The sequence below is a fragment of the Apaloderma vittatum genome, unplaced genomic scaffold (assembly GCF_000703405.1).
Source record: "Apaloderma vittatum isolate BGI_N311 unplaced genomic scaffold, ASM70340v1 scaffold24228, whole genome shotgun sequence".
Lineage (NCBI taxonomy): Eukaryota > Metazoa > Chordata > Aves > Trogoniformes > Trogonidae > Apaloderma > Apaloderma vittatum.
Window position 1 is genome coordinate 374 of NW_009732736.1, and position 15,895 is coordinate 16,268.

The 15,895-nt window shown below is 46.4% G+C and overlaps 1 protein-coding gene across 1 annotated transcript; it reads right to left on the reverse strand.

The window, feature by feature from the left end:
* Positions 1-965: 965 nt before the first annotated feature.
* Positions 966-14,571, reverse strand: HP1BP3 (heterochromatin protein 1, binding protein 3). The gene is made up of 12 exons (XM_009875640.1): positions 14,371-14,571; positions 13,839-13,941; positions 12,233-12,383; positions 11,739-11,898; positions 10,575-10,718; positions 9,971-10,051; positions 8,334-8,488; positions 7,500-7,590; positions 6,645-6,804; positions 4,032-4,143; positions 2,955-3,092; positions 966-2,184 (listed from the first exon to the last, which is right to left on the reverse strand). Exons 1-12 carry the CDS (start codon positions 14,464-14,466, stop codon positions 1,899-1,901), a joined length of 1,677 nt encoding a protein of 558 aa, XP_009873942.1. The 5' UTR covers positions 14,467-14,571; the 3' UTR covers positions 966-1,898.
* Positions 14,572-15,895: the final 1,324 nt, after the last annotated feature.

Genomic DNA, 15,895 nt, shown 5'->3' on the forward strand with positions numbered 1-15,895 from the left:
AAAAATCAGCGTTACCCAGAGCAGCGTTTTACCAACCATCCCGCAGGATGTCCCACGGTGCTGTGGGAAGGTTCCTGGGAAGAGGGAAGGGGTGTCGTGCCCCGCAGCCGGCCAAGGAGACCTCGTCCCCATAAATACCCTGTTGGCGAGAGAAGCTGTTTCCCAGTTTTGGCTCGAAAATGCTGGCAAAACCCAGTTTTGGTACAAGTAGCCCTAGGAAAGAGCCATTAATGTTTCTAATTGCTTTACATCCCTGCAGATCCCTCTTTGATGGGGCTTTCATCCTCCCAGTTCCCTGTCAGCTGCCGTTTTTGTTAACCTGCTGTTTGCACCCTCGTTACAGGGCTGGGAACAATCCAGGGCACTTCTGTAAGAAAGGTTTAAGCAGAGGTAGCACCCTGGGACAGGAATTGGAAAGAATCAATTTGAGAAAAGGTCAGTTTCTCCCTTTCTGCGTTTTATTCCCAGATGTACTTCCACTCCTCGCGGCACAGTACACGCACAGCTCTTCCCAAAAGCACGTAAAGGGAAAGGACTGTCAGGTCACACTCGAATCGCTGGCGCTGCCCCGGCCAAGGCAGAGCTGGCGACGTGGGGGAGCGTCCTTCGAACGCGGGCGCTGCTCCGGCGGGCAGGGCAAGAGGGGGAAATATTTCAGCTCGTCCTTTTAATCCCCACTGTCGGGGGGCAGAGGGAGAAAAGGGGCAGCAAGAGGTTCACACGGAGCTTTCTCCTCGCTCACCTTTGTCTCCAGAGAAATCAGGGAGGAAAAAGGCCGTGAGTTGGTCCAACTACAGAGCTCGGTGGGGGCTCAGGGTAAAACAGCCCCAGTTTTCAGGCTGGCAATGCACTTTTAACAAAGACTGGCCTCTGCAGCAATTCACAGCGACTGTAATTCCCTCCTCTCTACATTTCCAGGAGGAGAAAGCTGTGGCGGGGAAGAGAAAGGACACACAAAACGGGCCTGGAATCTAGTTTCATTTTATTTTAGCAAACTGAATGTTTTTTTTCACTTATCAACATCTCTACATTAGCAATTGTATAGCTCTCCAACTTTTCTTTAAAAAAAGGGTAAACGAGAGGTGACAAAACTCAGGCTCTTCATCTCTTAAAAACATTTGAAAGTTGGATTCAAGAAGACTTCGATATATTTGGGTTTTTCTGAAGGTAACGGATGTGGCGTGGAAACACTAAATTCAAATCACCCGCCGAACCGAGACCCAACCCCTTGGAGCCCCTTGGGCATCGGGCCAGCGGGTGACGCTGCGAGCCTGCGGTTATCGAAGAGCTGACTCACCGTCCCAACAAACCTCGCTGGCCTGAAGGAGCCGATCGCGCGCGCTGTCTCCTCGGCCCGAGCAGGAAGAAGCACCTCCAGGACTCAGTGCAAACGCCATATTTACACCGCTCCTTCGCAGAAGCGTTAAGGACCTCGTCATGCAGGGGTGGGGGGGATCTAGGGAGGACTCTTCTGCCGTCGCGCCTTCTCGTTAAGAATCATATTCCCCCAAACCATCCTGTTCCTGCCGTCTAAAGATATAAAGATCTCTGAAGAATTTATTTTTTAACAGCTGACCCTCCCACCTGCCCCCCCCAAACCCAAGAGGAACACCGTAAAACATACAGGTTATATATGTCGTAGAAAAGTCCTAAAATTATTGCAGAAACTAAAGATGACTTGGTTCCAGGGGAGGGGCAGGCACGAGGCACAGCATCGAGATTTAACAAATGCTCAGGTTGGTTTGATTTAGTTTTCAGCTTTTTCCCCATCATTCAAGGAAAAAAAAATAAAAAAAATAAAGAAGTGTTTAAGCATCAGAACTAAAATACAAATGCACGTTGACTTATAAAACAAGATTGTGGATTTGACCATGGGATTCCCTGACAGTGGAAAGATTTTACTTTTTTGCCCGGAGAGATTTCCTCATGGTGGATTTGCCCTTGGCGGAGGGTTTCACTTCCTTCCTCCCGCTGGCTGCTGGTTTCTTGGAAGAGCTGCCACCAGAGGGTTTCTTGATGGCTGTGGCTGCTGGTTTGGCTTTCTTAGCAGGGGTTTTAACCTTGGGAGGGGGCTTTGCTTTCCCCTGGCGAGCTGCGGGGGTTTTCCTTGGCTTGGGTTTGGACTCTCTTCGTTTCATCGGAGGGGCTCTGCTCTGTGACTTCGGGGGCGGTCTCTTCTGCATCCTGTCAGAAAGAGACACCACAAGATTCTCAGCTGAGGCACAAACGAGACCCAGAGCAGAGCTCCTGCTGCTGATTTGCACGAACGAAGCAGCTCTTGGCATCCCCGTTCTTTACCGCGGATGTTCCTCTAAGCAGCAGCACATTTCATTAGCTAAATCCCAAAGAGCAAGAACTCCTCTGGTGGATCTTGCCAGGCTTTTTGATCGCCACAGCGCTCTGCCAGCGCAGTTTCGAGCTCCTTTGCTCGGCATATGAACATACAAATAATGACAATGTGTCCAAGTCAATCATCAGGACAATTAAGAGACCTAAGTGCTCCCTCTCTAAATGGAATCTTACTGCATAATGAACATTTATCTTAAATCCACATTCTGTGGAAGGCAGGTTTTATATCTGGCTACAGCAGAGCAAATAACACTGCAGGGAAAAGTTTTCCTAAGGAAACACTAAATACAAGGAAGTCCCATGTGAAACATCACGTTTTTGTAAAGCACAGAAGGTGACTTCTGGAGAATAAAAGCAACACAAAGAACAAATACAGGCTCTCTTCTCATCTGTGGAAAAAAAAAAGAGGTGAGCTCCAAACCATGGAATGGGGGAGATGAGTATCTCCAGAGCAAGGCATAATTAGAAACAACTTCTTCCAACACCTCTGAGCAACAGCCCTGTGGATAAATAACCACATCGAGAGACAAACCATGCACTCTGTAGCTGTGACAGTCCCTTTCATTTCATCCAAAGGAGTTCATTTATCTCACAGGCTGCCATACCTCTTCTTTGGTGGTGGCTCTTCCTCCTCAGACTCTTCCTCTTCAGATTCTTCTTCTTCCTCAGACTCCTCCTCTTCATCCTCATCCGATTCCTCAGAGTCCTCATCCTGCTGCTTCTCTGGGTAGAGCACATCTGGGCTACAAGAGGGTTCTTGTCAGAGCGCGACCGACTTCTAAGGACACGACTCCAGGGTAACCCTGGCTCTCGCCAGGCACCACTGCCCACCCTCCTGCAGGGTTACAGCTCTGAGCCCAACCCAGAAATACCCCCAGGATTTCTGTGTTTGCTGCTGAAACCAGCACGGTTTGGTCTCTGCGGCAGCAGAAGTCACTAGGAAGGCCTCAGCCCTAAGCTGCCTTTCCTCTGGCTCTCTTCCTCGTCGCTCCATCCACGCCAACTGAGAAGGTGGACAACAACAAAGGGACAAGATCAGACTTCAGGGATGCCGAACGCAGGCTGAAGTCACGAAGGATTCGGTACGTAGGCAATAAAAGAAGGTGGGGAGCAGAGACTTTAATGACCACGCTGCCATTTGGCTCTTCATGGGACATTAAGTCACCATCCCTGGGATCCACATGGCCCAGCACGATACATGCTCACGGCAGAAGAAAGGCTGGTTTAGTCTCACAGCAGCTAACCTAGGTCATCTTCCCTCCTCTCACCTCTCCTCCACATCAGCTTTAAGAAAGGCAAACAGCTGGGTCCTGCTCCTTAGAAGCATCCCTGTATCGCCACCATCATCGCACTACCTGCTCATGCAAATTCGTTTTAGGATGGAACATTTAAATAAGCCTCATCCTGCAAAAAAATCCAAAACCCATCATCACAGAATACCTGAGAATATTGAGCCCGATATTTTTCTTGCCCTGAAAAGCTTCCCCTGCTAATGACTCATGGCCAGACACCCACGTAATGTCATTATCTAGAGTATGGGCGACATTATGAGGTTCTTCAAGTATTAAACCCTCCACAGACTTCCCTGTAAACAGGAGGTTGACCTACGAACTCCAGCACCGTGCTCTGGCTGAGCTACGCCATGCTCCTCCTGAACACTGGTTTACAGCCAAGCTCTTTACCTGGGATAATAAGGGAAGCAAAGCTGAAAGGTTCCACTGAAGCCCTTTCCAGAAATCTGCTCCATCCAGCCATTCTTCTCACATTTCTGCAGGGTTCTCTTCAGTAAGTGCACTGTGGGGAGAGAAAAAAAAAAAAGGAGAGAGAAAGGTTGTGTTGCTATCTTTATCCACTCGTCTAACCTCACTGCTCTCCTCAGTGCCCTCCAAAATCAAAGACGGACAGTCAGGATGAAATCTCTTTTGCCCAGGACACCTGCAGAAGAATGAAAAGGCACTCGAGGCCCAAGACTCGTGAAGACAGCATCGCAGGCTTCTTTCTGCACTCCACAAGGAGCAGCCGCTGTGCGTGGGAACGAGCTGGACCACTGCGTTTAGAAGTTTTAGTGTCTTTAGTTTAAAGGGCAATCCTCTCAGAGTTAATTTTCCAGCAAGATACAAGACTCAAATGTTTGCTCCTGAACACGCAGCAAGCGTGCCTTTAAATTCTCCAAAGGAAGAAGTCAAGAACAGGAAGAGCGCATGGGTTTTGATGTCACCATCAAGGGATCCTCCTTCGTAAAAGCATTCGACAGTGCCATGGAACTACTCCTGTCCAAATTTAACCTAAGTCTCAGCTTTCTTCAGCCTCTTCTCCAAAGCATTTATTAAAACAAGTCTAGTTTTCCCCTCCTTGTGTCCTGAATTTTGTATGTGGTTTGTGTTGGGTATTTTTGGTTTTTTTTTCTGGGAAAATATGTAGTCCAGAAACATGACAAATGCACTTTTTATTCCAGTCTTCTGTTCCATTGTGTACTGTGTAAGAATTGTAACCAGAACTGCGCAAGTATAGGGGAGCTTTGTCTCTGGCAAAGGACTGAAGCTGTTTAGTCAGTTCAAAACCATTTTCAGCTGAAATTAGAGGGACCATTTACATACTTAGCTCCCTCCAAACCAAGGGAAAAAAGGAACGCCTGCCCTCAAGCGTATTTCAGAGAGGTTCACTTGAAGAATGCAAAGGGAAAAGAAACACGCCGGCTGAATCGTCACCTGAACCTGTTCTGTAGGATTAACGCAAAGGGATCCACTGTAACTAGTTACTCAACACTCCTGAAATGGGCTTTTATCAAGAACTGACATTTCACAGCAAGAGAATCATTTGGGACAGCGTCACACCCTCACTGGCTTAGAGGCTACCCCTGCCAAGATGCTGCATTTTGAATGGAACTGGAAGAGCTCGCACAGTTGAGTTGACCGTATTCCTGAAAATCACAAGTGGTACAAGATCACCTTTGGTCAAGAACTCTTTAAAAAATTCCACACTTTTATAAACGGGGGCAACAGATAAAACGTAAGGCTATTTTCCCTCTGGGTACCAAAGATCAACAGCAGCACGTGAAGGATTCGACACTGGGAACCAAAGAACAATAGTGAAAGATTTGACTCCAGTCAAGCCCAGTTACGAGCGTGGGGGATAAAACGGGGAGTGTGGAGCATCAGCTCTGCAGCGTGTACCCGCCTGCTTTCACATCTCACCAGATCTTCCTCCGGTTGCTCTTAAAACAGAGCAGAGATCATCAAAATTCCTTTTATGTAATGGAAGGAGAAAAACAACAGATTGCAAGCTGAAATATCCTTATCCAACTTGCAGGACTGACAAGCACTGAAGGCTGGCTAAACACAGGCCTCGAAGGACAAGGGCAATCTCCAACGGTCCCGAAAATAAAATTGTCCAAGGGAACACCTGGAAACTCTCTTCCCTGGCCCAAAATCACAAAGTCATGCTTGACATCAGTCTGTAATCAGCAGAAGGGTCTCAGGCAATTCATTTAGCCTGCGCTGCTCAGCGTGTCGGTGAGCCGCGCTTCAGCTCCAGGTGGAGAGGGCGGGATCAGCGACCACTGCCACGACACCACAGGAACAAAGCGATCGACTCTCCAGTCCGCCTCTAGTAGAGGCTGCCCGAGCTGGTCCTGCTTCAAATGACCTTGGTTAAACAACTGCATCAGGGCTCAGGCCAAGTAATGCGAATAAGCCAACAGAAAATTCGCTTTAATGCGTCTGTTAGTATTGCTTCTGCTAATGCAGAAGTCGAAACAGACATTAGCATCATTCCTGGGAACAAAGACACATCAAGTCTCTTTCCAAATATAACAGGATGAGTTTCTCTTCTCACTTGCTCGACCTTTTAAAAAACAGAGCCAAAGAAGTACCTCAAATAAAACAGCAAGAGGGGTGCTTGTCAATATTTTTTAAAGTTAGACTACGCAACTTCTCTAAATAAAGAGCAACTAAGATCTGCATTTATGCCGAGCTGTAGCCTTTCAAAACACAGAGACAGAGGAAATCAGCTTGGTGATTTAAGAACAACAAATTACTTGAATGCTGCTCCTCCTTCCTGGGAACACGCTATAGACAAGAGAAACATGCATTACATCTCAGAAACTGGCCTTTGTCAGGCTTGAAAGGAACTAATGGGAATTAAAACCACTGAGCATCTCCACAGCACAACGAGCTGAGCAGCTGTCAGTTCCCCAGCAAGTTCAACGGAACAGTTTAGCTGCACAGACACATCTGCAGCTGCAGGACGCTCTCTCAACATGTGGAAGCAAAGCATTATGCGGATCGGTACTTTACCCTGGAAGTTGGAGTTGGTCCCTGGGTGGTTTTCCAGGATATATTTCTTCAGCGCTGTGGTGGAGCAGGTCTTCGGTTCGTTCATGGCCGCGATAGCAGACAGGATGGCGTCTTCCATCAGAGTCCCACCCAGCAGGGGCTTCTCCCCTGATTTCTTCAGCTGTTTTCCAAGGAGGAAGAGAAAAGCATCAAGACAACATTCTCCCAAACCAGGTCAGGACAAGCTCCTCTGCACCAGGTGGGTCGGCGCTCCTGCATTAGCACAGATACGTTTAATATTAAAACACTGCACAGGGAACGCTGTTTCCCCAGCTTTAACTGGGAGGACAGGTCTAGTCAGTCAACTGGCCTGGAGGGCTTTTTATCAGTAACACGTTGTCCCAGTCCCCAAACATGCTGCGAGGGTTTGACAATCTAAGGGGCTTCTCACTCGGGGAAGGAAACAGATGAGATCTTCCTCCATCCCACAGACTAAATGTACCCGAGAAACTTCTGTGGCGCAGACACGAAAGGAAGACGACATTGCAGACATCTGGGGTACCTACTGCGCTTACAATTAGTGAGGGAAAGGAAAGCTTACCCCGCCGGCTCCCCTACTGTGCTAGTGAGTCAGAGCCGAAGCAGCACGTGGAGCCCGCTAAGAAGCAGGGAAAGCAGGGGGGTTCTGGCTCCAGAAATGCAGACAAGAGGAGGATAAGAGTCCTAGTGCTTCATGGTTTGACAACTCCTGAATGTGACAAGCTGCTGAAGAAAGGTGTGGCCAATAAAACTGGGAGGCGGGGATGGGGGCAGACGGCGTGCCAATTTATACCCAAGGCCAGTACAGTCAAAAACAAGATGAACTCTGGCTCTGACCTGGAACGTCCCAGATGCTCCCTTCCCCGTGATCTGCTCTAACTGGCCCTTCTCTACAGCTCTCTGCAGGGCGTTCTTCAACAGCTGGGGTCTGAAATACAGGAGGATAAAGCTTTACTGACGCGCAATGACAGCTTAAAAAACAAACAGAGAAACAATGCTTTATGCAGAGTGTGAGCAGAGCAGCGCTTATGAGTGGTGTCTGCCTACATACAGACATTTTAAATGGAGATCTGTCAGCAAGCGCTGATTATACAAGCAGAACAACGTACGCTAGCGGAAACTGAACGGCAACGCTTTCTCGGTGTCACCGCGCATCCAGAAACACGCCGGCTTCGCTTGGAAGGATTTATTCATTTTGAAAAGCACAGTTGGACTCAGTGGGCAATGAGTCAGTCAGCTCGCAGACAAACAAGGGGCTGAGTACAAGCCCCGGGAAAAGGTGACGCACAGGGTTCTCCTGGGTTTGCTTCCTCCCCAAGCCTTGACCCACTCCATACCGGAAAACTTAAAGATTATTTGTGCCAGCTAGAGGATCCAGAACCAGGCAGGACAAGATCCCCCTTCACATCCCCATGGCTAAAGGGATCTGGGTTTGGTCAAGGACAGAAGTGCGTAAAGCAACACTGCCGTTGGCATCAGGATCAAAGTTTGGGCGTGGAGGGATGCAGGGAAAAGAGAAAAAAAAAAAGCGCAGCTTGTCCTCAAGCTTTCTCCCAGGCTCTACAAGGCAGAGCGCTACTGAACTGCCCTGAAGCGAGGGGAGGCCAGAGGAAGTCTACACCTTGCTGCTTCTCCCCAGTCCTGCTTGCAAAAAGCTCCTCCCGCACCTACCTTATATCTACTTTGAGTTTGGGGTAATACTGAGACACGTATTTCTTGATCAGGCTGTAAGACGCTTCCTTGGGCTCACAAAGGCGGGTGAAGGCCAGCGGCAGGATATCTTCCAGCTTGACTTGCTGCTCTGCAGTCGAAGTGGAAGTGCTTTTCTGAAATACACACACTTTTACACATCAGCGGGGCCTAAAACGTGGGCTTTTCTGAACCAGTAATACACAGGTGGGGAGAAGTGTCCCTGACACTGGCTACAGATCTGGAAAATCAAGTTCTGTAAGGCAGCTCTTTAAATTACCAATTTTAAAAGTTTAGCAGCTTAAGGAAAAATGAGCAGTTTTGGCTGGAATTTTCAGGGAAGTCTTAGGAAATTGCTGAGTACTTAAAAACGTCTGTATTTTTAATGGTTTCCTTCCTCTATCTGTATTTTCCTCTGCTACCCTTTGATGAGACAGGTGAAAACGATACTCACAGACATGAAACATAAAACCCATCAAGGGTAAGATCTGTTTACACAGGTCAAATATTCCAAAGAAAGAACAGCTAAACAGGAGTGTATTTATTTATTTTTCTTCAGATGACAGTGCAATCTTGATTGAAGCCAAGGCACCCACCTGAATTTTTCTGAATCCCTTTATTACCATGAGGGAACGATCAGGGGAAAACAAAATTAATCTGTTTTTTATACAGAAAAGACAGTGGGGAAACGTGTTGAAGTTTAATGATTTTGATCCTGAACAGCAGCTTTGCAAAGTCAAATGGGAGAGGGTGCCACTCACACAGGCTAGCTGAATTCACCGAAAACAAAATGCAAGCTATTCGTTTTACAGAGAAAGTAACCAGGAACAAAGACACCGATACGCTGCAGAGAAGAAAAGTGATGTGTTAGCAGTTATCAGGTGCCTCACTCAAACTTCTCATGGAGCCAGTGAGCTCTGTTTCAAAAGAAGTTACACTGCAATTAGTTTCCTCCGGTGCCCTAGGACCAAGTGTGGCACTGTTTCCCTCGGTTTTAGGGCTTTTGGTGTCCCCCGTAGCCAAGAGAGAAGCACAAGTTGCAACACTCTCTGGTTCACCCATTTAGGCAGCAAGGGGATGGGCAATTCCAGCGAAGCATTTCCTAACCACGATGTTAGAAACGTGCTTCGTACACGCAGCGCAGCAGGGAGTGGAGAACAGCGGTGCTGGAATTCTTCCTCCCTCTGCCCTGGTAGCTGAAGGAAAAATGTTCCCCTGACAGCCCTGAAGTTCTTCCATGTATCCATGCAACAGATAAACCAGAAACAGCAGCAGCATAAAGCTCTCTTACAATACCTGAGAGGCATCTCTCTCTACCAGGTAAAGACAGAAGAGGGGGCTCATGGTTATTCAGTTTTCTGCCTCTGAACCAAAGCCTGAGGGTTTAATGTAAACATTTTAAACCTAAGGTTTTGATTATTCTCTTTGGTTTTCACTTCTCATATTAGCTTTCTGATTCTGATTTTAGTGGAATGGGCATTTTAATTAGCATACTTGGGAAGGAAAAAGTACAGCAAGGAGGAGAATATTGTTTGGGTTGGGATTAGGCCGTGTTTCACAAGATTCACATGTATTCGCGCAAGATTCTTCAGAGTGCTGTTTAAAATGATCCATCTTACCTTTCTGTCTCTGGCTTTTGGAACAGTTTTTCCTGCATTAGACACCACCACAAAGCTCCCAGAAGCTCCCTTTCCTTTCACCTAGTTTGAAAGAAAGTCCGTTGTAGTCTTTTACAAAGCAACTCGGAATAACACCAACCTGACAAGAGACCAACCGACATCGTTACGCAAATTTTGAACGTGCTGTCGCCCTGGCGATGGGCTCTTCTGGCAGGGGCCTGATTTGAACCCACTGACAACGTCACTGCGATCAGAAACCACAGCCAGATATCAATAACATACTCTGCTGTCCTGAACAGATATCACAGGCATAAATTGCAGCGGTAAAAGAAACGTGCTGCAATGTTATTTGAAGAGTCTGCTGCAATGCTATGTATGACACAAGACCAGGAAACGGTCACAAACTGCACCAAAGACGACCGTGCAAAGTATCTGACTGACAGAGCAATGCTGAAATTCTGTTGGTGTCTAACGAAGTGGAGATAGAGGCTGATTAACCTCCATGAGGGAGAACGTGACCACCCCAGAGACCTGTTAACAGGGTTTAGGAAACTCCAATGTAATTCAGAAATGCTCCAGGGCTGCTCCACAAAGCAACTCTTACCTGCCTAATGATTCCTCTCTCCAGCTCCCTTTTCAACGCTTGCTTTAGAAGGTAACCTCTTCTCTCGAGCTCCAGGGAAGGGTATTTATGGATGATGTATTTACGTATTGCAACGACCGAAGCACCGCTCTTTTGAAAGCACGCCTGAAACAGAAGTACAAAGTGGGTAGAAACCATCGGTGCTGCAATTACCTCACTGCGGGTCCGGAAGAACGGAGATCAAGCTGATGCCTACAAGCCAGCACATCAGCACAGGGTGTCAGGGCCAGCCTCTTCCCCACAACAGCTCAAGAGTATAAAATACACCTTACAAAATACTTTACTTTCCCCTTGAGAGCGGCTGAAGGGCAGACAATGCCAAAGCAGTACAGCAAGCGCATATCAACTACTCCCATTCTCTGGAGCACAAGAAATGGCATAAACACTAGGTGCTCCTGCAAACGCAGTCACCTTCCGGTTCACCAACACTGCCCAGCTGGAAAGTCACTGTCCTGACAGAGTAATCATGAAGTCGGAACCAGTCACCAATTCTTTTTTTTTTTTTTTTTAAGATGGAGGGTTGACATTAGTAAACCAGGAGAAAACCTAAGCTGTAGTTCGTATTTTGAAGATACAGCAGCTTGAAAGGTCAACTTGTAACTAAGGCTGGGGGAGTCGAGGCCTCCTATGAAGGCAACGCATCAACCAAGCATCAAGCGGAGAGCAACAGCGCAACTACAACAGCACAGGTCTCTTCTTACGACCCAGACCAGCACCACTTTGGAATGCCAGCTTACAGTATTTCCATCTGTTCGGAATTAGAATAAGTTACTGCTGAAAGAAGCATCTATCAAATAGATTAATCAAGCTAAATCAAGTTAAACATGGCTAGAAGGCACACCAAATTAAATGATGACAACAACCAACCAGGTTATGTCATCCTAGCTGTTTCTAATAACGTAATTAGGGAGGAAAACAAATACAGGGCCTCTCATCATCATAATGGACTCATATTTCAGCTCCATGGGCTTCCAGGCAGAGGCACACACTCTTACACAGTAAGTTTCCTGCTAACAGACAGCACTCCCATCCGCACTGTCGGCAAGCTGCAACTGAGGATTGGAGGCGCACAAACGATTCTGCTTCGAGACAGATGAACAAAAGAAACATTTGTCTCCCGCTTACCCTGATGGCCTCAGTTAAAATTGCGTCCATTTTGGGACGTGAGGTGGCAGCCATCTGAGTTTGCTTCTGTGCTCTGGCTAGCTGGCTAGCAGAAAGCGTAGCCCATGCAGGAATGGTTTTTTTCACCTTCTTCTCCTTTTCCTTTGACTGATCCTTCTCGCTTAGATAAAATACAAAGTGATAATAAGGCAAGAGACACCGTAAAATAAGCCAACAAGAAGAAAAACAACGCCCAGAACACCTGACATTGAAAATAACATAAAAAATATTTTGATGTTTCTGCTAGGAAAAAAAGAGACTTTATCTTGCTATTCAGTCTCACACGTTCTAGAGCAGCAGCTACACTTGATTGGTAGCTTCTTCCTGAGAAAAATGTGCACTTTTTTAAGGGTCCCATCCTATTTTCCCAATCTCTCCCACCATCTTTTCTGCCTCTAGAACCTCACTTCAGAATCCTACTCAAAGCGCTGAACTCAGCTCTATGCAAGCCTTACTCCTTTTTGGTTTCTTCTGAGGACTTTGTTTCCCCCTTCACTTCGTTCTCGGGTTCCTTTGGCTGTTCTGCTTCAGTGGATGCAGCAGGCAGAGTTTCATTCTCTTGTTCTTCTCCGACAGAGGCAGATTCCTCAGAGGTGACTTCCGCATCTAAAAGATGGGGAAATATATCAGGTTACTGCACAAACCCAGTCTCTATTCTTCAGGAAGACAGAGGTTAAACAAACAACAAACAAAACCAAAAAACTTAAGAACACATCCCCAAAATTACTTTCCACCAGACAATTTCTCCTAATTTAAACAGATGACTTAAATTTAACTTAAAAAGTGAACAAAACTACTGAAAAGAACTTCAACAAGGTGCAACCAGCTGTCAAATGCCAGAACAACTTCAAATAACATCACGCAGCATTTTCATAATGAACTAATGCCCCCAGTCTTCTCTTAACTCCAGAAGTTGCTGTTGCAATTATCCATCAGCAGAGAAGGTGGGGAAGGGAGGAGAAAATCAGTAAGATTTTTTTCCCCCAGAGTTGAAGTTTATGTATTTTTTTGCACTCAGAAAGGTGCAAAAACATACCTCTCTGCAAGAAATTTGGATAGATACATGCAAGCAGCTTCATTTACAACCAGCTTGTCTTCAAACACTGCTGGTTTTGCACCGCACGCTGTGGCGCCTGAAGGATTTTAACCATTCAATCATGTTTTTCCAGACCTGGCAAAGCTTTAGGTTGCACGTGCGTTGGCAGAAGCACTCGTCTATCAGCAGGACCAAATCCAGTCAGAAATCAACTTCCCAAGCAAATTAACTCTGCTGTATTTAGCTGAGAACAGCTTACAGACTGGGCTGCCTGGTAGGTAAGATGCTTATGAACTGCCATTACCCACTTTTCTGGACAAAGAGCTGCCTCCCATCACTGCTCCATGCAGCACACGGGTTTTCCATCTCTGAGAAGGAGCTTAAGGCACTCCTGCTGCATTTCCACGTGTAGCTGTCCCCATGAAGGCACCACACATTTAAAATACACAGGGTATTAACAGCTCATTTTGTATGTAATTTATTTATTTGTGACACCAAAGAGGACCAAGTCAGTGAAACTAACTCATAGTGACACTGAAATGACACATTTTGGGAAACCGAGGTGAAGTTGCTAAGACCAGACGCATTAATACTGGACTAGATGTTATGACACGTTGTGGTAAAATCCTTTTGCTCAGGAAAAGAAAGGAAAAAAAATGAAATACTTTGTTTTTCCACTCATTAGTTCCATCTTTTGATCTCAAGCCACATTCCTGACCCTACTGAAACTTCAGAATTTCCACTTTTATTCTAAAGGTTGTGCAAGCTTCAAAGGGACTATATTAAGTTCTATTCCTGTCTGGAGTGTCAGGGCTCTGCCACGGGGTATGAAGGATGATACAAATGGGTTCATACTGAAAGGACTGGCTGTAAAATACAACTTCCCAAAAATCCAAGAAAAGCCTGTGAAAAGAAGGTAATATTAGTAATATATTAATCACGGCAAAAGGTTTCTTCAGGCCTGTAAGAACACAAGCTTGTGTTTGGCTACACATGAACAATCCACTACAGAACTATTACCGTACCCGCTTTGACCTCTTCGCCTTCAGCAGGTTTGCTTTTGGGAGGAGTTTCCCGGGAAGAAGAATTAACTGAGCGGCGGATCGGCATCGTGTCGTCTTCCACTTTCTATAAGAAGTGTACAGAGATCAGTACAGATACAGGAAAGAACCAGAAGGTTTTTGAAACGGGATTAGAGTAAATCAAAGCAGCAAAGGTAGAAATATTCTGGTTACGTTTGGATTTTTCAAGATTTTAGAAGACAGTAACCCTCAAACCAGCTTCTTTGAAGCATAGTAGGAGAGGATAGTTTCACATTTTACAGTTAGAAAAGAAATAATTTCTTTTCAATTTCAAATTAAGCGAGCATCTGAGGATTTGGACAAATACAACATCTCAGGGAAAGCAGGGGAGGGGAAGGAAAGTGCTTACGGGGATGACTAGACTCCCAACTGAGTTTCCTACAAGCAGGGAAGCAAGAGTACCGAGTAACCTTCAGCCGGACTGGAAGTCAAGGACTGATCCAAGGGCAAGCTTGGAGAACGGGCCAGCCCCTACCTCACTTAACTTGTCCGTGTGGATCAGCTGAGCTCCCGTTAAGAGTGGAAGCGCCTTATGATGCACGGGGTCAGCTTCAGACAGATCAGTCGCCATTTAAATTAATTTCTAGCCCCAAGTGCAGGTAACACTGTGGAGCCCCAGGTTTTAACCCCAAGGACTTTTTCCTAATGGTTTTCACAGTGCAGTGAGGAGTCAACCTAAAGTACAGAAAAGATGTGGTGTGAAAACAAAACAAAAACATCTAGGTCCACATATCTAACAAACGAAAGGTTAAAAGGAAAAGAAGGATAAATGACTTACAGCTTATGACTAACATAACTGACAATCAACACCTGCATTCAACAAAGGTGCTAAAAACACGTATGCAAACTTGAGTGCTACGGACGCGGCAGAAATGGTAAAGGTGTAAGGCAGACCTGCGGCCTGCTCCATTAAAACATATCTGAAAGAACAAAAGGGCGCTTTAAATTAATGGAAAGCGTTAACAAAAAGCAGACATTGCACTGTGCCTCAGGTAGCTGAGGTAGCTGGTCAGTCATTGACTTTGGGTAAAAGCGAGAGGTGACACATTCATCCAGCTCCTATCAGCCCAAGGAATTAAACCGTTCGCCCGTTAGGTAGAAAATACCTATGACTGGGACCCGAACCACAGCCCCCCAAACTAAACCCCATGCCACTCATAGAAATGAAGGTGTCCTTGAACAAGAAAATAACCACCAAAACAGCAGTCTCCGTACCTTCTGCAAAGAAAGATAAAATAAATTTAAGCTTTACAAAACTGTCCTCCCAGACACATGCACCATCATGGGGAATGAGTGGGTGAAGCTTAGTTTAACCCTCATCAAGTCTCATCCCTTACTACCGGGACACTTCTATGGCCTTTCTTACCTGCTGCCCACCTGCCTGCCTCACCCTCTGCTCAGGAGATGAACTCCACCGTTTCCACTGCAAAATAGAGTCTTTCATTTCCTCTTCTCAGCAAATGCAAAGCCTCACCTCTAGCAAACAAGGGCTGGACCCAGTGTCCCCCATTTTCTCTCCACCCAAAGATCTGGGCTGGGCCGGTTCTCCCCCCTCCTCTCTCCATTCAAAGACCCAGCTCCAGGCTACCCCCTTTCCTTCCTTACAGAGAAACAGCCAAATGCTCACAGTTCCCACCTATTTGGGATGTTTTCTTTTGCTCACATGAGAAGGCAGTCACTCACCATCAATTTTCACTTGGAACAGGTATTTCCCCAGCCTGAGCATCCTCACAAACAGAGACCTAACATCACCCCTGGCATCATTTTCAAATTAACTTTCATCACAGTTTCAGCACTTTGCACCGCACTCTCCCCTGGAGGGGCGGATGTGCCACGCCACACCAGCACCACCCCAACCACTCTGTATTCTTGCCCCAAAATACAGCCCCTCTTACTGCTCAGTAATCGAGTAGATGGGTTCTCCCTACCTCTGTTACTTCCCCAGGCAAAATAAAACTGAGCTCGCCTGCCCAGAGCACTTGTGTTAAACCTCCAAGCTG